The following is a 24252-nucleotide window of genomic DNA, read 5'->3' on the forward strand; positions in this document are numbered from 1 at the left end:
TTTAGGCCATAATCAAGCGGCCCTAATGATCTGGACTAATAAATACTGTTTTTCGGACACTTGGCAGGGCGCTGATGTTGCCTGTGAAGCTGAAATAAAAGGACTTTGTGTGTGTGTGTGTGTGTGTGTGCAAACACCAGAGATTATGTGAAAGGCTGGAGCTTTTCCACGCCATCGGCCCTTCTCTGAAGTGGCTGCAGACCATTTCTCCCTCTGTTTTGTTGTAAAGCTGTCAGGATTTCACAATCAGGTGAGTCAGAGCAGAATGCAGCGTCCATATGATGCACGTGCGCCGCTGTTCGCTGCATTCAGACCACATCACACAGACACAGTGAGAACAGGGTGTACCCTTTGAAAAAGGCTGTGTTTTATTGAAATACAGCAGACATCAACAGGTTGTTTTGCTGGCCTGGGCGACAGAAACAGAGCTCGAATGCTTTTCAAACAACGCAAAAAAAAAAATATTCATGGCTCTTATTTTCTTTTAACCCGACGGACCCCAGAGACGCCGCCAGCCCACGAACCCAGCTGAGTCAGGACGAGTTCGCGTTTGGGCCGGGAAGGGAAGCGTCTTTGTGGCGTCGAGGACGAAACAAAAACAAGCTGGTGCTCCAAATCAGTTTGGGTTCAAAGATGCTGGTATGTGAAGTTAAAAATCGAACGCGCCTCGAGTGCTGGAGGATTTGAAAGTGTTCAGGCCTGTTTTTGTGCCCAGGGTTGTTGTTAGATAGTAGCAGTAGTAGAAGAAGCAGAACCTCAGTTATGAAGCAGGGCTGGCCTCAACTCCCCTTAAAAACACAATCAGAGCACCTGGTTTTCCCAAAAGTGATGCTTGGCTTTGTAAAGTCTTTTTTTCTCGGTTGATTACAATTTTTTTGTGCATTTTTTTGCAGGAGCGTTGGAGCACTTATCCCTTCATTTGACTTCTTTTCACACGTGAACCAAGATTTAAAAACACAGCTTGAAAGAATGCAGTGAGTTTGATGATTTGCATACGCAAAACTTCCAGAAACTGGATCTGATTCAACTTGTCGAACAGCGGAAGGTTTCTCTGAAACTAAAGTACTTTTGCAGAAGTCACGTCTTGATTGTCTCACGTCTTAAAATTCCTTCGCTGAGCTTCTGAAGTGAGCTGAAAAAGCAGTCAAATGAAGAAGATATCAGCTCTCTACAGCCTATTTTCTACTTTTTCATTCTTGGTTCACATGTGACAGCGACTTGAATTTCAAAACTGAGGACAGCTGGAGACTGAGGACGGATAAACACCCTTGAAGTTTGCTCGACAACAGAGTCTGGATCAGAGCGCAGATTTGCTCTGATAACAGGAATGACGTGCTCAAAGTCCAGAGTCTAGTTCAGAAAATCTAGTTCTGCAACTCTGATGCAATATCAATATTTCAGAGGTGGAAATATATCAAAGAAAACCAGAAGACTGCATTGCTCTTTAACTTTTGTGCTTGAAACCCGTAAACAGAAAACAACAGAGCCATCATCAGAGCGAACTTCAGGGAAGGTAAAGGAGTTCAGCCTCGACGTCGTCCCCCCACCCCGCCAACATCTGAACCTCGCTGCTCTTCAAAACTTGACTGTCGCTGCATAAAAAGCTTTTTTGAGGAAACCAGGCGCTCGCCACGATACAACGGAGCAAGTTTAAACGAAGGAAGGACGGAGCACACCGGTCGCACTGCGCGCCGCTTTGTGTGGTTTGTTCGTCCCCTCGTTGTGACCGGGGCAGTTTTCCCCAAGTTTACGCTCACAGGAAACGACGATTGCAACATTTAATCGCGATTGTCAATTACGTACATTTACAAGCCACCTGGGTGCTGCACACCGCCACTCGTCAGTGTGCGCTAAAAATAAACTAGCATAAATTTGAGACAATCCTCTTTAAGACCGCTAACCTACAAGCCGTCAGTTAGCTTCAAAGGCTTTTTAAGGCTTATTTTAGAGGTGCTTTAATTTTTTATCTGGATTTTTTATGAATCAAACTGCAAAAGTGAACCATGATTGTTGTGCTAGCTGCAGCAAAATTAAAGTTGCTGCTATTAGCAAGCCAGAATGACATCACCAGTATCGCTGATGTAGCCTTCTCTTATTGGCTAAAAATCAACTGGTGGTCCTGATTTCCATTACAAGCGACTCCATCCTGGTACTTTGGTACTCGTAGTGAACTACATTTAGATTTTTAAATTAACAATTGTAATTAGCACAAGTTCGTGATTTAGCTAACAGCTATTTTGATCCTTGGTTTTAGCATCTTACACATTCACATAAAAACGGGACAAGATCGCTCTTCGTCCCTTTGAAGGTAAAAAGTGCAAATTTATGTGGAAAAGTTGGCCAAAAATATTTTAATCAACAAAATAAAAAAGCTTAATAGAGTTGAAAGTAGACTACAGTAGAACTTGTGGCGTGTCAAACGTCACTGAGGCCAAAGGTTTGCTCGAGGCACCGGTCTGGGATAGCGGAAGCGTTCGAGCAAATTTAGTTCCCACACGATCATGTTTAACTTCTGCAGGACCGCCTTTGCTTTGGTGCCAGTGTGCTCAGTTCCCTCCTCTTTCAACATTCAGACAGTAAACCCACTTTCCTCCCCAAAGCAATTACATTCAATCATTCATCAGAAAAATATTCAATTAAAACTATACACTTGCAAAAATAAAACTCTCTTGGAAGCATGCTAAGGCTGAGCGTCCACCAGGAGGCGCTCTCCGCCGCGCTGCCAGCACTCCTGTTAGGCCCTGCAGCTGTGCGGCGAGAGCTTCAGTGCTGCTGAACGCTACAAGTTTAAAGAACTGCGAAGACTTCGAGCAAACAAAGAAGCATTTTAACCACCTCGGACGAGCGGTCGGAGCTACCGCCAAACCCCCGACAGCTCGACCGGCCGCCCCGCGGACGGAGTTGGAAACCTCCCCCTGCCGTCGTGTCGTTGAGGCCAGCCCTGGTATGCATTTGTAAATACAGTATTTCAGATATATGTAGTCTTATCATCTTTAAATCTGACCAGGACACTACAGCGGCAGAAGCAATACATAAAGAAGCTCATATTTTGTTTTTTACTATTATTCTTTTTTGTAGGAATGGAACTAGTTTCAACTAATCCTACCAAGCCAACATGTAGTAATGTATCGAATAAAAGGCTATTTATCTTTTTTTTGTCTGTTTTTGTTTATTACAGGTGTGTATGATGGTGTGCAGGACGACAAAGAGAGAGAGGGAGAGAAAAACGAAGGGAAACGGTGAAAAATGAAAGAAAGCGAGGAGAGACGAGAGAGACGGCGAAAGGGAGGAGGGATAGAAACAGAGAGAAAGATCAAAGTATGATTCAGGCAGCGTGAGTCTTGATTGCAGGTTTTTACTGTCGAGTTTGTAAGTTGCGTGATCGTTACCGTTGAATCCTTCTGCGTTTGCCACCGTTTCAAGTCTCTCGACTGTTTTTTTTGTTTTTATACTCAGTTTGTTCCTTATCGGGTTTGAAAACAAAGATCCACGACAGTCACTTGGTCATACAAGCATGTTCGTCGGAACGAGAAGTGCAGATTGGCTTAAGTTTCTTTTTGTTTTTTTCCTTTGCTTTTCTTCAAAAAAAGGGTTCCAGACAGTGGCTACAATAATAATAATATAATAATATAATAATATAATAATAATAGCACTTGACTTCACTTCAGCACAGTAAAAAAAAGGAAAAAGGTCCAAAGGTGCTTTTTTTTTTCTCCGTTTTGTTTTTTAAATCTGATTTGATGTGAAGCGAAGTCCCCCCTCTTCCTCCCTCCTCTCCCTCCCACCTCTCCTCTCCTCTCAGCGGGGAAGTGGCGGGCGGAAGTCCAGTGCCGGTGAGATGAACAAATGACTGAAGTATTGCCAACTGGTCCGTCTTTTTTTTTCTTCTTTTCCTTGTTTTTCCTTTTTTTGTAGTGGTTCCACTCCGGTTCAGTACAAAACGAGGAGAGAGAGATGGGAAAGAGCAAAAAACCCCACCAAGAACAAAAAAAGGAAAAGTGTTCACGCACACACTGCTGGCACTAGATTTTTTTTTAAAAGTCCAACAAAAATAAACCAAAAAAAAAAGCCGAGAGAGGTTTTTTTTTTTTAAAGGAAAAAGAAAACCAGGAGGATTTTGGGGGGACGAGTTGCTCCCATTTTACAAAATGTAACAAAATTTTTCCCGCAAAATTTTACAAATCTGTAGCAATACAGGAAAAACAAACAAACAAACAAACATATATATCCTATTTACAACGACACGAAGAAGAACCCTTATGTTATGTGTAGTGAGAATGCAGCAGATCCCAGCTTTGGCACTCGGCGTTTTTGTTCGTTTTTTTTCTTGTTTGTTTGTTTGTTTTAAATCCACCCTGTCGGTCTGTACTGCTGCTGCAGGCACACATTCAGTGCTCCGGTTCGTCTCCACAGCAACACGGGTCACACACAACACCGCCTCGGCCACGTCCGTCAGTCCCGCCTTTAACTCTGTAAAATACGGCGTTTGTGACGCTACAGATGGCCCCGCCCCTCCCTGAGCCTGGTTCTGCTGGAGGTTTCTTCCTGTTAAAAGGAAGTTTTTCCTTCCCGCTGTTGCCAGAGTGCTGCTCACAGGGGTCGTCTGATTGTTGGGGTTCTCTGTAGTATTGTAGGTCTTTACTTTGCAAGGGGACGGTTGGTGCTATATGAATAACACTGAACAGCTTTTTCTACCCTTGGGTCTGTGTGATGTCATAGAAAGGAGACAATCCTGCCCACCTTACTAATTTCCCGCTATAAGGAGCAGCCAATCAGGAGAACTTTCCCTTAAAGGGGAGGAGCTGTAGAGTCCAACAATGAAAACTAAAGTCTTTATAGTTTGTAACAGAGGTGATTCCCCTAAAGCCGTGAGGAAGTGAAGTAACAGGCCATTTGATTGGATAAAAAAAGTTCCTCAAGGTTAAACTCAGGAACATATTTCAGAGGTGTTGTTAATGAAAACGTGAAATGAGAAGGATCCACTGAAGTCTAACAGTTATAAATTTAACATGTATGTTGGAGCTCGATTAACAGAAATGTTTTCTTTTAATTTCTAACATTGGATAAAAAAATTTCCTCGGCACTCAGACTGAGTCACGCAGCGTTCCTTTAGCCGGCGAATCGTTTCTCACGCACCAACCAATCTGAGGAAAATGGAAAACATGAATAAACTCGTCCGCTTGCGCGTGAACAAAGCCTCGTGCGCCGTCACGCCGACCAAAGCAGCTTTTAATACGGTGCTGCTGACAACTCCACACTCCAGTGGAAAAACAACAAAAGGAAGTAAATATAGAAAGTTTCTGTGGCGCTGAAGGACTCGCTCGTCTCACAATGCAGCGCTGAGCCAACGTAAAGGCTGAAAACTGGCAGTTAACGGCTCCAGCTGCAGCTCGGCAATTCAATAAATACGTTTAACAATCATTTAAAAGAAGAGAAAACACTCTGAATAAAACATTCTGGTGACTTCCTCCGACTTAGGTGGAAAAATAAAGAGTTGCATAATGATGCAGGCGGACGGCTGTGACAAGGACGAAGAACGACTGGAATAAATCCTGATATGCTGCACGAGCGAAATACTAATTGTTCGTTTAATTCACCCAAAGCGTGCGCTGAGGAATTAATAAACGAATCCTACTGAGGTTTGGTTTGAAGGGACACGAGTTGTTTTTTTCAGGCATGTTTGTTGTTGCGGTTCACTTAAACTTGCTTTGTTTTCCAGCTCGTTTGTGGATTTATTCTCGGGGGGAGTGGAAGTGATCCACTTCACTTCTTTGAGGGAATGTTTGAATTTTGTCCCCCTGAAGACAAAACACATTTAAAGGGTCCGACTCTGTTTACGGCACTCTGCAGGACGCCTGTGCGACGGTGTTGTGTTATAATACTACTGTAAAACTGAAAGCAGCAGTTTGAAATCCACTGTAAAGGTGGGGGTGTGGGGTGGGGGGGGGTTTCAATTATCTTCACAGATCGTGACCCTGAATTTCTCCTCGCGCTCTTCAGATTTCAATTTGGGTGCAGCCCACAGCAAAGCGCAGCAGCGGCTCTGTCGTGTTCAAACTCGTGCTTTTGTGTGCGAGCGTCACATCTACACCGCGGTCGCTCCAGGTCGCTGACGGCGTGACGGAGGAGGATGTTGTGCGTGAGCCGGGATGCGACAATCAAGAGATTAAAAACAAAAACCAAAAAAATCTGAAAACACAAGAACAGGGAAAAAAAAATTAGATAATCGAGAAACTCTTCTTTTGTTGCTCCATTCTTCATGTTTTCTCCTCTTCTGTTTCCAGCAGCAGCGGCGGTGGCGGAGGCGATGGAGGCGAATCTTATTCACACCTGAAATGGACAGAGGAGAGGAGGGGGGAGGAGGGTAAAAAACACATTAAAATCTGTCAAATGTTCAGCGGCACAAATGTCAGTGTCACAAGAACTCGGATGATTCTCGGCAAAAAATGAAAACAAAGCCAAACAAAAAGAGGCAGAGAGCAGCAAGCGCGGGGGATTAAAAAGCAGTCGTTGATCCCGAGTCGGCGTTCCAGGCCGCCCGGTGCCGCCGGGAACTGGGACACGCTGTGAGAGAACAGCGGCAGACCTGAGCGGCCGCGGCGCGCTCGCTTAATCTGTGTAAGAGGAAAACTGTGCCGAAGATTAAACGAGGCCGGCGGTCGCTGTGATTACAAACACAGTTTTGTATCGTGGGACAGAGAGCGGCTCGTCAGCAGCAGGTGACCTGTGGCTAAACTCCCGCCGTCAGGCGGAGCCAGCTGCTGCTCGTCAAACAGTATCGAGTAACTGATCGTCAGCAGGTCTGAGCTGCTCTGTGCAAACGGTTTCAGTCTGCAGGACATTCAGGTGTCGCAGTTTTCACCTGGGTGGACATCCCAGCAAATTCACCCTGCGGTCACTCTACGGGCCTCGGTTAGCAGCTTAAAGGTTAAAGTTCATGACCTTACAGATATGAAAGGACTGAGTAGCTGTGGCTCGTTGCCAGGAGAAAGCCTCTTCACCAGCTGTCAGCACTGATCAGCTGATGATTTGAGCACCTCACAGTCACCGAGTGGACCGTGAGGTGCTCTCCAAAGTCCTCTAGAGTCAAACCCACAGATAAAGCCTGGGCTGACCTGGATCACACAAAAGGTGCTGCAAAGTGCAGCCTGACCGAGAGGCTGGACCTTCACGGAGCTGTGCAAACACGAAACCTCAATAACCTGAAGCAACGCTGTGAAGAAGAGTCCCCGCCGTGCTGTGAGAGACTGAGCCACCGCTTCAGGTCGAGCTACGAGCTGCTGCATCACAGGACCGTACGCAACCAGAGTTCCCACAGTGTCTGATCAGTGTGCTCGCTGTGTTTGTGGAGACTTTAAATAAAGACTGAAAGAACGCGAACATCACTGCGGCTTCCGTTTAAGCTCCTCTGAGCTCGACACAGATTCATCCATCAGGTCTCGAGTCAAAGAGGACAAACTGCTGAATGTCTTCTTCAGCTGCAAACAGCTGCTCAATCAGCTGTTTAATCACAACAGCTGACAAGCCACAACAAAACTGTATTACCCTCACATACGCAAACAGCGTGTTACTGAGTCAGGCCCAGAGTCAGGGCCCTCTGAGCTTCACCTAAAAGTTCCTTAAAAAGACACAAACTGACTACAAAAAGATGAAAAACAACCACAAAACACAGGTTAGAGCAGGCTCACAGATGCAGCGACAAAGAGAAAACAAACAACTGCAAAGACACAAAAAAGAGTCAGGCGCTAAGACGAGTACTGCACAGCTGCTACAGAGACACAAGAAACAGCTACAAAGAAACAAACGCGACACAAACGAGACAAAAACATCTGCAGAGACAGACGCTCCACATGTTCTGCACAGAGAACATAACTGAGTGCAGGTTGAACCAGGTTGAACTGTGACTCGAACTCGTCTCCTGTTGCTGGTTGAAGCCGAGGAGCTTTGTTGAGTCCAGGGACAGAAGAAATGACTACAGTGAATTTTACACCCATGACTGTTGAATAAAGACGCGTGTCTGTTTTAATAACTAGCTTGAGAAATAATTGGTGAGTGTCAGTGGTTTAGCTGTAGGAAGCTGCCTCTTTCAAAGACCGCTCAGAACCTTCAGCAGGAAAACGACAGCCTGATGTTCCTCTGAGCGCTCACAGATCCCCAACGTTCAGTGAAACTGGGGAAACTTATCCGCGTGTTCGCGTGTTGCTGCCAGTCCAGAAAACTGCTTTTGTTCAGCACGTCCCTGCAAACACCGCAGCTTACACCGTCTCTAGTGAGCGTCTTCTCCAGATGGAAGATGGCCGTGTTTTGTTAGACACCTGGTATGTTATTAAGCCAGGTAATACCAAGGAGGAGATTGCCTTCTCACAAAACTCTGTGGATGTCATAGCGAAGTCTGAACCCTGAGCTGGTGTTTGAGGCTCGTACTGTTAAACCCACAATGGTGGCAGAAATCACAGTGAAGGTCAGAATCCCCGACAAACACGCTCCTGGTCCGGCTCCTCACCTGACGCTCTGCCGTCAGGCTGACAAACCGCGGACGTGTTAACCAAGAACTGCTGGAGACTAAAACTCATCGATCCCGCCCACCACCTGTTTGACCTGCTGCCCTCTGGACTCCGCCTCAGGTCAATCAGGTCTCACTCCCACAGACTCACAAACAGCTTCTTCCCCTCAGACTGGAAGCTAGCACAGACCCCACCCACACTCGCACTCACTCTTAGCCATGGTCCTGAGTCAGCCTCATCCTTCAGGCCAATCACAGCCTGCAAACGCCACGTCTGACCCGAGCTCCCGTCAGCCTCACAGCAGACACACCTGTGGAATCGCCTTTAACACCCTGCGTCGCCTCGCTCTCAAACTGAGGCTTCGATGCCGCCCGGCGGGGTGACGACAGAGCCCCATCAGCCCGTTACAGGTGACGGGTAAAACTGATTATCCTATTCAAATGGACCAATCAGATGGGACCACAATAGAAAATAACACAGATGTGGTGCAGCATCAGGAGCGCTGTGTAATTAGGAAACTTCAAATCAAGAAATTTTAACTGGAAAAGAAAAAAAACCCTTTTTTTATTAAAAATGACAAAATGGAAATAAATGAATGTTCTTTAAGATTAAGGCGACCCGGGAGTGACTGTGATCGTCTCGCCGCTCGGTGTTTCGCATCATGATGATGACAGCGAGGGAGCAGCTCTGCAGCATGTCAGCAATTAAGGCTTCATCTATAAGGTACGACTGTTGATAAGTTATTACAGGACGCCGCGCTCCACTGATTAAATGAAGCCCGGAGCTGCTGTGATTAGTGAGACAGGACAATGGGTGGTGGGCGCACACACACTCCTGCACACACACACACACACACACACACACACACACACACACACACACACACACACGCACACACACACGAGCCGGGGACATCAATTAACGCTGCTGCAGAAATTTGTTTTTGTTCCGTCGGTCGTTACGACTCCCTAATATAATCTGGTTGATGCCATCACTCTTTAGCTCTCTTTATTAGTATCATCCTGCTGATGTGACCTTTGACCCCTAACCTCATGTGTAAAATGGAAAAGGAGGGAGCGCGAGAGCGAAAGCAGCTTTAAACGAGCCGATGTTTGGAGCCCTCGCTCCTCTCCATGTTTGAGACCTGTGAACGCGCCTCGCTTCATTTCATCCTCCCATTCTTCATTTTCTCAGCAGGCATTTGTCCCTTTCATCCCCCGTTTACCTTGGCCTCCTGTCCAACAGACCGGCCTTACGGTTACAGCAGAATGAGAAAGGGAACATATGTTTAATTTCTAGTATGTTTTGCTTAACGCCTGAATGACTTTTTTATTTTGACGAGCGGCGGCTTTGATTAAGCCGAACGATCGCTCTCAGACCAGCACCGGGGGAAAACGGTCGAGTTTATTTCTGCTGCAGTTTCTCCTCTCAAGGTCTCAAATTTGGATTTTATTGACTGGTGTGTGTTAAATTGTGCTTTTCTGTCTGTATTTCTGCTTTTACATTAATTACAGAATGCAATTTTTTCCTTGTTGCTGTGATATCGACCGTTTTTCACTGGCTGTGATTTGTGGTCTGTTGTCAGAGTATAAACATGCTTCTAATAGTTTATTCAGAGCAGCACCAAATCAATATTTTCATCTGAACAAAGGATTAAATGACTGTGTTTAATCCGAAAGCTGTCATTCGGAGTGGTTTAGCAGCCCACTCTTGTTTTCTATTAACTCTGGAGAGCAGTTTAGTGTCTTTCAGCCTGAAGTTTTGGTTTTCCGTCCACACGCTGAGCTGTTTTTATGTTACTCACGTTACGGCCTGCTCGGCATCAAAGAGGTAAAAATTAGACACAAGCTGGTGGAGAAAAACCAACCAGCAGTGAAAAGGTGGAGAAACTCCCTCCAGGAGTTTGTGGAGAACCCAGAGTCCCGAGTGTCTGACTATAGAGCTTCTACATATGATGTCATCGTTTGTCGTTGTTTAGGTTTGGCCCACGCTCTCTGATGGAAAAGGGTGGAGTGACCACTCTGGGTGGAGGGGAGTGGAGCAGGCGACTGGCAGGCTGATGGAGGCTGTGGTGAAGGTGAAGCTGTCTTTGCTGGTTGAGCTGCCCTCGCACATGGCCACGAGCTCTGGGTCCTGACCACAGGAGTGAGAACGAGGAGGGAAGCGGCCAAAACGAGCTTCACCTGAAGGGAGGCTGGGCTCAGAGCGGAGCCGCCACTCCTCCACGTGGAGGCGAGCCAGTGGAGGCGAGGATGCCTCATGGATGTCTCCCAGGGGAGGAGGTTCAAGCGTGTCCAACCTGGAGGAGACTCCGGACACGCTGGGGAGATGATATCTCGCGGCTGGCTTTGAAGAGGGAGGTGTGTCTGTGCTTAGACACCAGCGGGTACGAAAACAGATGGATGTGATGGATGGGGGTGGGGGTGAGGGGAGCAGTGTTATGGTTAGCTACGGCCCTGAGAACGGGGGAGGGGGGGTGTTGCGCAGCCCTCTCTTTAACGTGGCCTCGGCGATGAAGCTGTTACAGTCGCTGCACGCCGATCGACTCCTGTTGGAGGTTTAATGAGAAAATTCAGTTTCCTGTTGCCATGTTTTAGTCGGCGCCGCATATTTCCCAGAGTTCGAGTGTGACTTCTATCTGGAGCAGGTTTTCCATCAGCTGCGTTTGGTGGATTCCAGCGTTCACCTGCCACGCTCACTCGTCGGAGCGCCAAACTGATTTGGAGAGCAGAACTTGGCCTCCAGCAATAACTGGCGCCAGAGCCGAGCGTCTGGCAGAGCGGGCGAGTCTGCGGCCGCCGCCACAAAGTGCCAGGGTTTAGATAGCTGCTCGTGTTAATTTATCATCCCGCGCAGGGTCCAAATCACCAACCCCCCTACCCCCACCCCCCAGCGCCGCTGATGAAGCCACACTCTTCCTGTTTCACTGTTCTGCAGCGGCTGCTGGTGAATGAACTGAGGGAAAAGGACAGTTTGATTTGGGTTTTATCATGTTGGACATCTCATTTCTGTAACCGGCGACCTGTTCTGATGTGAGGGTTGGAGCAGAGGGGTGGAGAGTAGAGATGGCACGATACCACTTTTTTGTCCGATACCGATACCGATATCATAAATTTGGATATCTGCCGATACCGATATGAATCCGATATAGTGTTTTTTAATCAACAAAACTGTTTTTTTAAATATTTTGCTGCATTTTGTATAAGTTCATACTCAAGTTTAAAACAACAACTACACTAAAGCTATTCTGTTATACCTGTATACAAAAAAAATGTTTCATAGTTCAGCAATACTGATCAATCTAATAAACTTAAACCTACACCATCCTCCCTATTCTGGTATTTTAAAGAGTACTTAGCGTAAATATTAAGCAACCTAACTAATAGGGTTCCAACTCCCAGCAACAACAAAAATAAATAAATAAAAAATAGGGAACCACCCCTCACGCTCCACCTCATGATGCTTAATCGACGTAATCAACCTTAATTTGATGCAGTGTGAAAAAAAATGCACAGAAATCAATTACTTTTCAAGAAATATTAAATAGATTCAACATCTTTCTTCAACAGAATTGCAGACTGTACAGATGGTACCTTCCCAAAGGAAAAAGTACTATAGCTTACTAGGGTATATATATTAGACTTAACAGTTACTATATACAGTAATTGACTACATCAAATTAAAACTTTGGGTGTCAGATAATTATTTATTAAAAGCTAGACATTTTAAATGAGAATAAGAAAGAAAAGTATGTCTTTGTGCCCCCTTTTCCCTGTTCATGCCCTATCGGCCCCCCTGGCTAAACTTTGCTAGATCCGCCCCTGCACAGTTACAGCCGTCAGCTACATAGAAAAAGATCCTGGAGTAGAAAGTAATATTAAATAAATTCTAACAACAGCTGATCAAGCTTAAACGTGCTGCTGTTGTTCAGCCGCTGGTTTCCTCTTTCTGGTGCAAAGTGGGCCAAAAACAAAGAAGAGAGACGGACTCGCGACAGAAAAGCTGATCAGCTGATCATCAAGCAGTTTCATGATTGAAGTAGCAGCAAGAAGATGCAGTCGCTTGTTAAGCTTAACGCAGGAATGCTTTACATTCAGAGATGGACTTACACACTTGCTTTACTTCTCTCGGGATAACTTTGTCGGAGATGAAATGCCGGGTTGCTAGTGAAGCTCCACATGCTATCCAGACCACCGACAGGTCGCATGCCACAGCCGCTCTATCACGTGATGCATACTGCTCCGACGTGCTAACGTTCTGAGGTGAGTTACGGCGTGTTGCAAGTTTTGTGAGGTGCTTTCGTGATATTTAATGGATCGGATTACATTTTTTATTTTTCTCCGATATCCGATCCAGTAATTTAGGTCAGTATCGGACCGATACCGATACGTAATATCGGATCGGTCTATCTCTAGTGGAGAGAGCAGCTGCAGCAGACTGATGGAGCAAACATCTCCAGCAAACACCTCCAGCAAACACATGCGAGCAGAATCTGTGTCGAGTTTTCAGGTAACCAATCAGAGTGCACCTCGACTCCTGGCGAAGTCTGAACCCTGAGCTGATGTAAACGTCATGTCTGTACAGAAGACCCGCTGTAACCGTATGATGTTGGTGGAAAGATGAAAATATTACTGTAGTTAATGTTTTTCTGAGTTATTTGTTTTTTATGTGGTTTTTCATCTTCTTTGACTGCTTTAGTCTCTTCATCATCAACTTCTTTTGGTCTTCTTCTTCTTTGCTTCTTCATTACATCCAGACTTTGAGTAACATGAATGTTATGAAGTTTATACTTTGGAACAGAAGCTTTTAACAGAATGCTGAAGTGTGTGAAAAGCCTTATAACTTCTTCCATCTGAATTTCGGTCACTGGGTCTGAATCATGAAGCCAATAGGCTTTGAACCTGCTTTACTTGTATAGCACGACTTAACCGGCTCAGATCTGTGACCTCAGCAAACACTTTCCGATGAGTTTGCAGTCTCAGTTTCTAGTTTCAAGTCTGTTTGCAGTCAGAAGAAGACTAAAGAGAGGTAGGTGTTAGTGTGTGATTGATAAGTCCATTGGGCCCCTTCATTTGTCGTGGTGGATTCCAGAACATCGAGATGGTAAGACCCAAAGTACTCCACGCTCTGCTGCAGGGTTTTGTGCTAATTAGCACGCTAAACCCATGCATTTTAACCTCTGAGCATGTTAGCATGCCGTTAGCCTGCAAACTCTATAGTAACCATGTGCAGAGAAACTGACTCGTCTTGAGATGCAGTGATAGTGACAGAAGCCTAAAGGTTGATGGTAGCGCTATAACTTCAACTGTGACTGTTTCCAAGCCAAACACCAGAGACCAAACTCACTCCACTGTCTACGGTGCGTGAAGCATCATCTTCTTTAGAAATGTTTAATAATTAATAAGCGAACACGCCGCCTCATATTTGTTACCCAAACACCAGGCAGTGCCCGTGCCTCAGCGCCACATCGTCGGGCACCGACCACAAAGTCGAGCAGGAAGCGTGACGTTTAAGCGTTTGTCAGAACTTCCTGTCTGACGCAGTAGAGGTCAGCAGGTTTTCCTCTGTCACGGTTTATTTTATTGTGTTTTCACCGGAATCCGTCTTTATTAGTGCTGAGCAGAGCGCTGCGACCCGTTTCTCATTTATCTGAGACCAGAGTTTCAGTTTCTGGGCGTCTGATTCAAATACAGCATAAAGCAGAGAGTACGCTGCGTTTCTGAAAGGAAGAATAAGTTTTTACGCTGCTCTGGATCTTTGTGGCTTCTGTAGCGCAGTTGGTCTTCAAAGCTGTGGTGTAATTTATCCCCGGCGCCTCACGTGAACAGTGTTCCTCTGTTATTTTTATGTGGGAAGGAACTACTTTTTCAGATGTCGTATTATTATGTGCACGAGTCACTTTACCTCAGCTTTTTTCCCCTGTGGGATAAATAACGCCTTTTTTTGGACTGAAGCGAGGCAGGTAAAAGGAGCAGAAACCTTTTTCAAATTTCACTGACAGCATTTTATTTCCCACTCCCACACTTATTGTTGGTTTTTTAAAATGCTGCATATTGATTATTGATTCCAGCTGTCAGGAGCTGATTTTGAAGGCACCCGAAAGTGGCGACAGTCTTTCAAAAGTCAAAAGTGACACCGTAAGAAGTGGAGTGTCTGCCTCGTTTACAGCCGTTTGTCTTGAGGAAATCATTTGAACCGATTCTATTTTGATAAGCAGAAAGCCGTGTAGAAACAGTAAGACTTTCAATCTTCTGTCAGAACAGACAGAGGAGGGAACAACCGGCTCACTCTGTCATCACACTTTGCCCCAGGCGGAGCCTTTTATCTATCAAACTTTACCGCACCGGGGGGTCTGTTGCTATTTTTGGGCCTCCAATAATGTTTTTTTCCCTAAATTTTCCTGAAGTTGGTGTTTGTTGCTGAGCGGTTGTAGCCAAAACTCACACAGCTACACACACAGACGGTGATTGGCTCGAGTGGGTTTGTTTGTAGCCTGGGATCGAGGTGTTGGCTTCAACACTGACAGGCTGGGAGAGGAGGGGAGGGGGGACACGGGGGACCAATGAGGGCCTCGCTGAGTTAAATCAGTTCAGTCTGTAGGTGGTAAAACCTGCAGCCACACATTCAATTCACTTCAATCCATCCATCCATTTTCCTCGCCGCGCGGCCAGCTCCGGTCACCGCGAGGCTGGAGCCAATCCCAGCAGGACACCGAGAGGCGAGGACAGTTTATTCAAATGTGCCAGTTCACAACAATAAACACCTCAAGGGGATTTAAATGGTAAAATAAAGGCGTTATAATATTTATTTATTTATTTTTCCAATGTGAAAAAAATGTGATGGTGCCCTTTGAGTAGCATTTGGTGATGGTGGGGAGGAAGAACTCCCCTTAACAGGAACAAAGACTGAGATGTAAGAGTGAGAGGTGGAACAGATAAGACTCAATGATGTTTCAAAATAAAACAGGAAGTGAGTAGATGCAGGTGAGGGAATAAAGCTCAATAGTGTTTCAAAATAAAACAGGAAGTGAGTAGATGCAGGTGAGGGAATAAAGCTCAATAGTGTTTCAAAATAAAACAGGAAGTGAGTAGATGCAGGTGAAGGAATAAAGCTCAATAGTGTTTCAAAATAAAACAGGAAGTGAGTAGATGCAGGTGAGGGGATAAAGCTCAATAGTGTTTCAAAATAAAACAGGAAGTGAGTAGATGCAGGTGAGGGAATAAAGCTCAATAGTGTTTCAAAATAAAACAGGAAGTGAGTAGATGCAGGTGAAGGAATAAAGCTCAATAGTGTTTCAAAATAAAACAGGAAGTGAGTAGATGCAGGTGAGGGGATAAAGCTCAATAGTGTTTCAAAATAAAACAGGAAGCGAGTAGATGCAGGTGAGGGAATAAAGCTCAATAGTGTTTCAAAATAAAACAGGAAGCGACTAAACAGAGACCCAGAATGACTGTGCTAAGACTAAAGCAAATCTGGCCTCTGATTGTAAAACTTTGATCCAGATGAATTTAAGGTCTCCGTCGAGTTTCATGTAATGAGGTCGACTCTGTAGATTAGAGTGAAGCAGCAGACAGCCTCGGCCAAAAAGCTGAACGTGAGACCTGAAGTGTGTTTTAAAGACAGCCGCAGGAAGGCTTCAGCGAGCACAAACAACAGAAACACACAAGACACAAAAAAAGCACATGTTTTGTAGCTATTTGCGAGGGATGTTCGTGTCCGTGCGGGTTTGTTTGTTGTGGTGGAGATCCTGCCGCTGGACTGCATTGACCTCGAGGCAGCAGCGACGTACAGGGAAAAACATGAAGAAGAAAACTGCCGGAGAGCAAAGACGCAAACATTGCAGAAGTGGAAAAACATTCCACGTTTGTCAACGAAAGTTTGGTTTCTGGAGAAATTCCACCTTTTACACTCACACAGGAGGTAATTTGTGCTTCTCTCGCTATAGAAGAATGGCCAAAATCAGAGATGCACCACTGAAAGATGTGATTCATGCTTCATTTAATTGCTTGAAAGGAGGTCATTTGTCATTTCTGGCATTTTCTAAAATAAGTGATTAATCATTTAACTAAGAAATAGCACTTTTATTGCCAGTGAATGCAATTCAGTTACAGGTTTAATTAAAAAACGCTGCCCTTATAACACGCGTTAAATACTTTCTGCCGTGAATGCACCGTTCAGCGGCCGTCTGCTGTCGCTGAACTCAAACATTTCAGAAATGACTCGGGAGCATTTCAGCAGCATCCTCTGATCGGCGAGCAGGAGCACAAATAAAACACGAAGCATCGATGAAACGAACCTCACAGGCTCAGCGAGGCCCGCGGATCCAAGGACAGCTGCTGACACCGAAACACGCCGAAACTCAAACTCACCGTTTATCCGGTCAGCCTCCCAGACGCGTCCTCCGCCATCTTCTTCTCTCTGTCCACGAGCAGCTCCCGCCCTCGCCTCGAGTCCTCCAGCCAGGTCCCGAACACCTCCCGCACTCCTCCGAGGACGCCCCCGTTCTGTCCCCCGTTCTTCAGCTCCGCCACGCTCTGCTGCCTCAGTCTGTCGGACCGAGAGCGTCACGTTAGATGGAACACATAGCAGGAAATACATTTTAACATTTTAAACAGCGAGAGAGTCGACTGATGTGGGATCACGGACGCTTTAGGAGTTTAACGAGTGCCCACAGAGCTCTGCTGGGGACGCTTTGGTGCAGCCAGCAGTTAAAACCTGTGTTCAGTGTTACTCTTAGTTATCATCTGCACTTCACATCTGAGAAAAACCAACGCAGACATTTTTCAGAATAATTTTCTCTGTAGCCCTGAAGACAGGGCTCCTGTCGCTGTTTTCACCCGTCTCGTTAGAGTCACGTAGTGACGACCAGTCCTATAATGATGCTGTCTGTTCAAGATAAATAAAACAATAAAAAAAGATTAAAAAATAATTAACGGTGAGGTAAAAATGTGAAATTAATGGGAGGGGAAGCATAAATGCCGTCCTGGGCCTAAGATTGTTGAAGGTTTAGATTTTCTCGTCATTAAAAACAGCCTGAAGCTGTTAAAGGAAACTAAGTGTTTTAGTTCCAGTGTCTCAGTGACGAGCAGCCACACGTGAAGCAAACATGAAAGAAAGGTGAAAGTGCGAGCAGCCCACACAAAGAAACTGGACTAAAAATCAGTCGTTTGTCCTTCAGCACCAACAAGAACTGTCAATCAGGTTTTTTGAGATGCCACTGAGGTGATTGTGCACAATCATAAGTGGAGCGTTTTTAATTATAACGAGGAGAAACTAATCACCGCAATAATTTAAAACTGAAGGAGGAAATTCTGTGGAAACAGAGCGAACCCACACATGACGAGCCTCTGTCACAGCCACGGAAACACTGAGACGAGCTGCGCGTTCGTGCTTTAAATCAGGCTTTACATCGGCAAATAAAAGGACGCGATTAACCCCGAACTCCCATCTGAGCGCCGCTGACAGTTTCCTTTATCGCTCTGCATTGTTCGGCTGTACATCGCACGTCACGCGGCGCGCTTTGTTGCAGAGTTTATGAAATAAACAGCAGCCAGAAGGATTCGAGTGTGCTGTCAGTGCAGGTTCACGCCGTGGTGTTTTCAAAGGCTGAGCCAGAAACCCGGAGCAGGCTCACGGGAAGAATAAAAGGCTTGCCCAAATTATAGTGGAGATATTGGTTTCCAACGTAATGGCTGTGTTATTTGGCCAAACATGTCCCAAGCTCCTTGAAGGAGAGGCAGACTAAATAGAGTCATGTAGATTTGTAGGTTAATGTCCTGAAAACAATGTTAATGTGGCAACTAGAAAACAGCAGCACAAGCCCGCCGAGGGGAAGCGCAAATTTACTTTGGCTGCACAGGTCACCACAAAAGGTGCCAGTGGGTAGAAAACGGTGCTGAAAGTACCAGGGGTGCAGTTCGGTAAACACTGACTGCACGAATTATCGAGGAGAAGCGAAGGAGCGAGGTGGAATTTGGTGACTGGGATATAGGAATAAGATTGACTCGACTCTTTATGAAAATTTTTTTTCATTTCCATCATTTCATCTACATAATAAAGGAGGTGGTCACACCGAGAAACGGGGGAATTATAGAGGGCTGTCAGCAGCTGTCAGTGTAGGACTACGTATCCGTGATTTCAGGGCTTAATTTGCTGTTTCTCTGCCAATTGTGGCAAATTATTCAGTCACTTTACATATACTTACGCAGCATTGTAAGAGTCCTTCACTACACGACCTGCTTTTAAAAACATTTCAGTAAAAAAGCAAAAGCAGAAAAACTTCCACATTATATCTTCATCCTGTTCTCACCGAATCAAAGCGCTTCTCAAATGTAAGACTGAAACCTTAAATCACATCTCTGATCGACACACCGGGCTGAGACTGAGCGTCTCCTTCTTTGTGTTTTCACAGACTCGTATTGATGTCTTGATTAACTTGTTGATGCTGAATCATGATAGCCATCACTCCGCTTTAAAACCTTTAAAACCTTCTTGTAGATCAAACGAGGGCAGATAAATGGAGAACGACATGCAGCTTAAATTCCATTAACAGTTTAGTTTTCTTTATTCTGATTGTTTGCTTTATGTAAAAATGTAATCGTAAACATTTCACAGTAATTTTATCTGCCTGCATGACTGGTTAAACAAAGGGTTTCAACATTCATTACACAGGCCTGCAGGCCGGTCTGTAGGGAAGCCACCAACTGGTAAATGTTTACAGACAAGTCTGTGGCTTCCATGCAAATTACAGACAACTGCAGCAACCTGTTAGAGACCAAAACAATTCTAAGGAGGTTTTCAGTGCAGCACTGTGGACCTCTTTGTGACCAATTTGATGCTAGCATATTCCATCAAAGCCTCGCGAATGCTTGCAAAATACACACCTTTCCACTTACGACCAGTGGCTACCAGTGGATTGAAACGTACTATCCGGCAAAACGTGAACCGAAAGTCGTCAAGGGGAAATAAACCATGGACTCTTAGCTGGTAAAGTTTCAACTTTCAAAATTAGTGGTACTTAGACGATACCTCATAAGGTTGACATCCACAGCAAATGAAAATGCTTTTCATAAAAAAATCCTTCCAAAATTTTTAACTTAGGTTTCTGAAAATTTGCCTATTCAGCATGAGGTTAAAATAAAACCCTACCCTAACCATGGATGGGTCTGAATGAAAGGGTGACCGTGGTTCAGGGGGTTGGGAATCGCATCTGTAACCGGAAGGTCGCCGGTTCGATCCCTGGGCTCTCTGTCCTGGTCGTTGTGTCCCTGTTTACCCTACTTGCCTACTACTTGCCTACTACCCTACTGCCATATCGCGCCGATGGCGTGATATGGCAGCCTGGCTTCTGTCAGTCTGCCCCAGGGCAGCTGTGGCTACAACTGTAGCTGCCTCCACCAGTGTGTGAATGTGAGAGTGAATGAATAGTGGCATTGTAAAGCGCTTTGGGTGCCTTGAAAAGCGCTATAGAAATCCACTCCATTATTATTAATCCATTGTCTGTAGTGGTCCAGGTCTGGAGGTGACTAAGAGGCTAACCGCTAACAACAGATTGCCTTTCAATTATTTATTTGACCTATTTGGCAAACCCAAATGGAACTCTTAAAATATAATTTAAAATAACTTTTAAAAGCAAACATCTTCTCATTTCTGAATCTATGATTGTTTAGCATGTGGCTAAAACCTAGTTAACCCTACCCATAAGGCCATCTCTTGGACTGTATGAGGAAAACCACTTTATATTCTGTGTATTTCTTCTAAACAGAAAACATGTCAAAGTAAAGAACTGTGAATTAAGTACCTGCCAGCAAACTGGTCTTGGAGCTCATCGTGCTGTTGATTGTTGAGGCTGTTGGTGCGCTGGTCCATCAGCCAGCCCATCTCAACCTCCAGCACCTTACTGTTGTTGTTTGTTACGGCTCCTTCCTGACAGCGCTGGATGATGCTGGGTGGAATGTTTTCAGGGGAACACATAGGCAGCCCCTGTCCTCCATTCACGCCATTGTTGTGAAAAAGTTCTGCCAAGTCCATGCTGCCGCTCTGCAGCCGACTATCGGTGAACCAGCGGGCCAGTTCTCCGCGAGCCAGTCCTGTCCGACCCTCCAGCTGGCTGAACTCCTCAGGGGAAGGCCACCGCGTTTGAGCAAAATCGTCCTTGAGGAGCGCCAGGGATCGGCCGTCTGGAGGCACTGAGCAGGAATTCAGATTGGGGACGGAAGGTGCAATGGTGCCAGGAGCAATCATGGACAGGGGGTGTGAAGTTGGTGGAGGGCTTTTAAGGAGGCCTACACCGGTGCTTGGTTTGTGAATCCCATTCAGTTGCAGTGCTTGGTGCTGATGTAGCTGTTTCTCAGTGATGGCACCAATGCCATTGCCGCCCATCCTTTTAGTGCCCATGGAGTTCAGAAGGGCTTGCTCCAGGTTGTCACGAAGCGCGCGGCGCTCTGCAAACCAGCTGTCGATTTCCTGATGAGACAGGCGGGTTATGGCCGACAGATTATCCACGTCGCTGTGTGTAGGAAAGCTGTTCCGCAAGAAGTTCTCCTCCAAGATCTTCAGTTGTTTTGCCGTTTTTCCTTTCATCCTCTCCAGCAAGGGGAACTGGGTCAGCACCGAGGACTTATGTTGAAAATCTGGTTTTGGTACTGCTGGGATGTCCCCACCGTCCAAATGTAAGATTCCATTATTGTGACCAGGAGAGGTCTGATCAAAGGGCCATTTCCCGTCCATTCGAGACGTTCCATTGGCCTCTGGCAGAGGACTGACTACCTTGTCTCCTCTGGGGTAGCTGGCTTTCAGCTCCACTCCTTGCTGCTCTTTTAATTTCTTGCCATCCAAGGAGAACGCTGAAATCTGGGATGGAGCTTTAGCCGGAGCACGGATGGACTGGATAATTGTCGGCCTCCTTACCTGTGAAGTAATGAGCGGAGGGGAGTTCGGCAAATTTAAATCAGAAGCTGGCAAATTGTGAGAACTGGGGTGTTTTTCTTTGGAAGGGACGGGCACGGTACGGGGAATAAGTAAACTGTTTCTGAACAGAGAGACAGAGATCGGTGGGGGGGCAATCATTGGCCTTGTTAACGACTCTGGAAAGACTATGGAGGGCAGAGACACCACCGGCTTTGTTTTGGGATTTCCTGACGCCGAGAGAATCTTCCCTTTGGAAGACAAAGATGATGATGACAACGATGGAGGCGGTGGCATTAAAGGCACAGCAGCGGATGACCTCTTCATCTCTGTGGTAACCAGAGGAACTGCTACAGGTCTTTTCATCTCCACGGGAACAAGAGGTGGAGCCATTGGGAGGCGGCCTTTTGGGGGAGGAGGTGGTGGGGGAGGAGCCATTAGGACCTTGTCTTTAGGGTCACCAGAGTGGGGCGCCACTGCCATGATGGGTCGCTTGGACTCAAACACTGTTGACAGCTGTGTCGGCAGGGGTCGCTTAAGGGAGTGGCTAGAGCCTGCCGGGGAGTTTGTGGTGACTACAGTTAGCCCATTGGGCGCAGTCGTCCGGACGTGACCGAGATGCTCGACTGTCGTGTGGACGATGGGCTGCTGTGAGGCTTTGGCAGACGGCTGAGAGATGGGGCTTGTAGGCAAGACGGTGAACGTGTGATGAGCAGGAGGGATGGAGCCATTAAACATTTTCTTCCTGGCTTCCTCCACCTCTTCTGGGGACCAAGTGATACCTTGCTTCAGCCGCTGGGTAGTGAACCAGACTTTGATCTGTTCCTCCGGGTGCTTGGAGGCAGCTGTAAGCCATGACAGCTCAGCATGCGTTGGGTATGGGAATTTATTAAAGGAGGCGATCAGCGTCAGGTTGTTGTCTAAAGAAGGGTTATATTTGGTGGTGTTCAAGGGAACGGCTATTTTTGGTACAGAGTTAAAGTTGGGTGGACGCTGGAGCATTGGGGTGACATGGGAGAGCCCTTGGACGATGGTGGGTTCAGGGATGATGACTGTTCCGTTGATGTTCACTGCTGTGATTTGGTCCTTCTGGATCAAACCGTCCAGCTGGCTTTTCAGTTCGCTCCCTCCAAAGAGCGTGTGCACACTACCCAGAGATTTCACTGTGGTAGATATGCAAGGTGGAAACACAGAGCTACTGTGGCTTTCACCTTTTTCATTTGTCACGTCGCATTCAGCTGAATTGTCCTTGCCTTCGATTGTCTGCTCTAAGATAGTCTGATTGTTCATTTTTATCCTCTTGAACTTGAAGTTCGTCTCACCTGGGTGCCGGCTCTCGTTGTGCTCTGTGAGCGAGTCAAACTTCTTGGTGTTGAAGTTGCAGACAGCACAGAGGTACAGTGGATTTAGAATGACGTTAGGATGGCTCGAGTCCACGTGTTCTTTGAAGTCATTCAGGTTCTGCGTCGAAAACGGGCAGTATTTGCACTCGTAACCTCTTCCCTGCTTCTTCTGGGACACCGGGTCTGATTCTGGCGCTTCTTTGTCCTTCCCCCCTCTGGCTTCTACATCTTCGATGACAGGGGGGTGATCTTCACATCCAGACTGCTGCTCTTTGTCTAAGTGTTTTGGAAATGCCTTCCGGTCTGGATTATCTCCATTATCCTTCATGAGGTTTTGACTCTTTTTCGCAGATTCAGGTGGTTCATTTTCTCTCACATCTTTGCTTGCCAATATTTCCATGTCCATCACCTCCTCCGGGTCATCTTGTTCATCAGGCAGGTCGCTGATGACCCGGACCATGCAGGGGGTGGAGGACTTTCTACGACTGGACATGATTGCGGCTGCTGCTGCTGCTGGTGATGATGGTGGTGCTGGTGTTGCTGATTGTGTTGACGATATTGTTTTTGGCTGCTGCTGCTGCTGCTGGTGCTGGTCGAGGACGTCAGCGTGTCTGCGTTGGGGGGTCTTTACTGGGGCGGAACGGAGCAGGTGGTTGTGGAAAGTGGTAGGCGGTTGGATGTGGAGTCTCCAGTGTGTGAGAGGGAGGGCGAGAACCGGCTGACGGCGCTGGCCCAGGACCGGTTGTGCAGTGGCGTCTCCCGCTCACTGGCAGTGTCAGCTACCGACCTCGGCGTCATGGGAGGGCATCACAGACAGCAGCGGCGTTCAAGCTGCACGGGGACGAAGACAAAGAGAGAAAACGACACATTAATACTGTTTGTGTTCAGTGAGCTGTGAGGAAGCCACTTAGAAAGGGCTAAAAATCTGAGAAAAACATGTCGGAGAGAGAAAGACGTCACTATAATAATGTTTGTGTCTGATGTTCACTCCAAACAGGATAAACAACAGGGAAAGTGCATGATGGGCAATGAAAGAAAGAGGGGAAAACTAGATAATCTGCACTTTGGTAAACAAGCCTTTTTGATGAAACATCCTTTGTTTGAGGTGAAATCAGCACAGGAACAGGAAAAAAGAGTGGAGAGAATCACTTATAGGGATACAGTTTTAATCAAAAGTTTATCATCTTGGACATGAATGTTTTAGTAATGCTTTCATATTTCACAATTTCTGAGAACTTTTTCTGGAGCTGAATTATTTCACAACCTCTAAGATTATGAGAAAAAGAAACAAACTCAATAATTTAGTGAACAAGTTTTAATTTATTTTAGATTTCCTGAAATAAACACAGGGTGAAAATAATATATACGAGGTCAAGAACATTTATACACCCACTTAGATGTCCTAACCAGCCACGGTCGAGTCTCTGTGCCAACACATAAAGGGAAATCGTTCGACTGACTGATGCACGGCGACATGTGAAAATCTGGGGAGCTTAGAT

At 46.1% G+C, this 24252-nt stretch overlaps 1 protein-coding gene across 2 annotated transcripts in view; it reads right to left on the bottom strand.

Moving 5' to 3' along the window:
* Positions 1-354: 354 nt before the first annotated feature.
* The window catches only part of LOC146609110 (zinc fingers and homeoboxes protein 2-like), a 133110-nt gene continuing 109212 nt past the window's right edge, over positions 355-24252 (bottom strand). For both annotated transcript variants that reach the window (XM_085346121.1, XM_085346123.1), the window contains exons 3-5: positions 20305-23584; positions 16874-17051; positions 355-6330 (exon numbers count right to left, since the gene is read on the bottom strand). In XM_085346121.1, coding sequence (XP_085202247.1) covers positions 16877-17051; positions 20305-23246 — 3117 coding nt within the window. In that variant the 5' untranslated portion in view covers positions 23247-23584 and the 3' untranslated portion in view covers positions 355-6330; positions 16874-16876. The remainder of the gene's footprint in view (positions 6331-16873; positions 17052-20304; positions 23585-24252) is intronic.

Source organism: Diplotaxodon limnothrissa, linkage group LG22, assembly GCF_057381915.1.
Source record: "Diplotaxodon limnothrissa isolate DT_005_m linkage group LG22, D_limnothrissa_male_GT1.1, whole genome shotgun sequence".
NCBI classification, from domain to species: Eukaryota; Metazoa; Chordata; class Actinopteri; order Cichliformes; family Cichlidae; genus Diplotaxodon; species Diplotaxodon limnothrissa.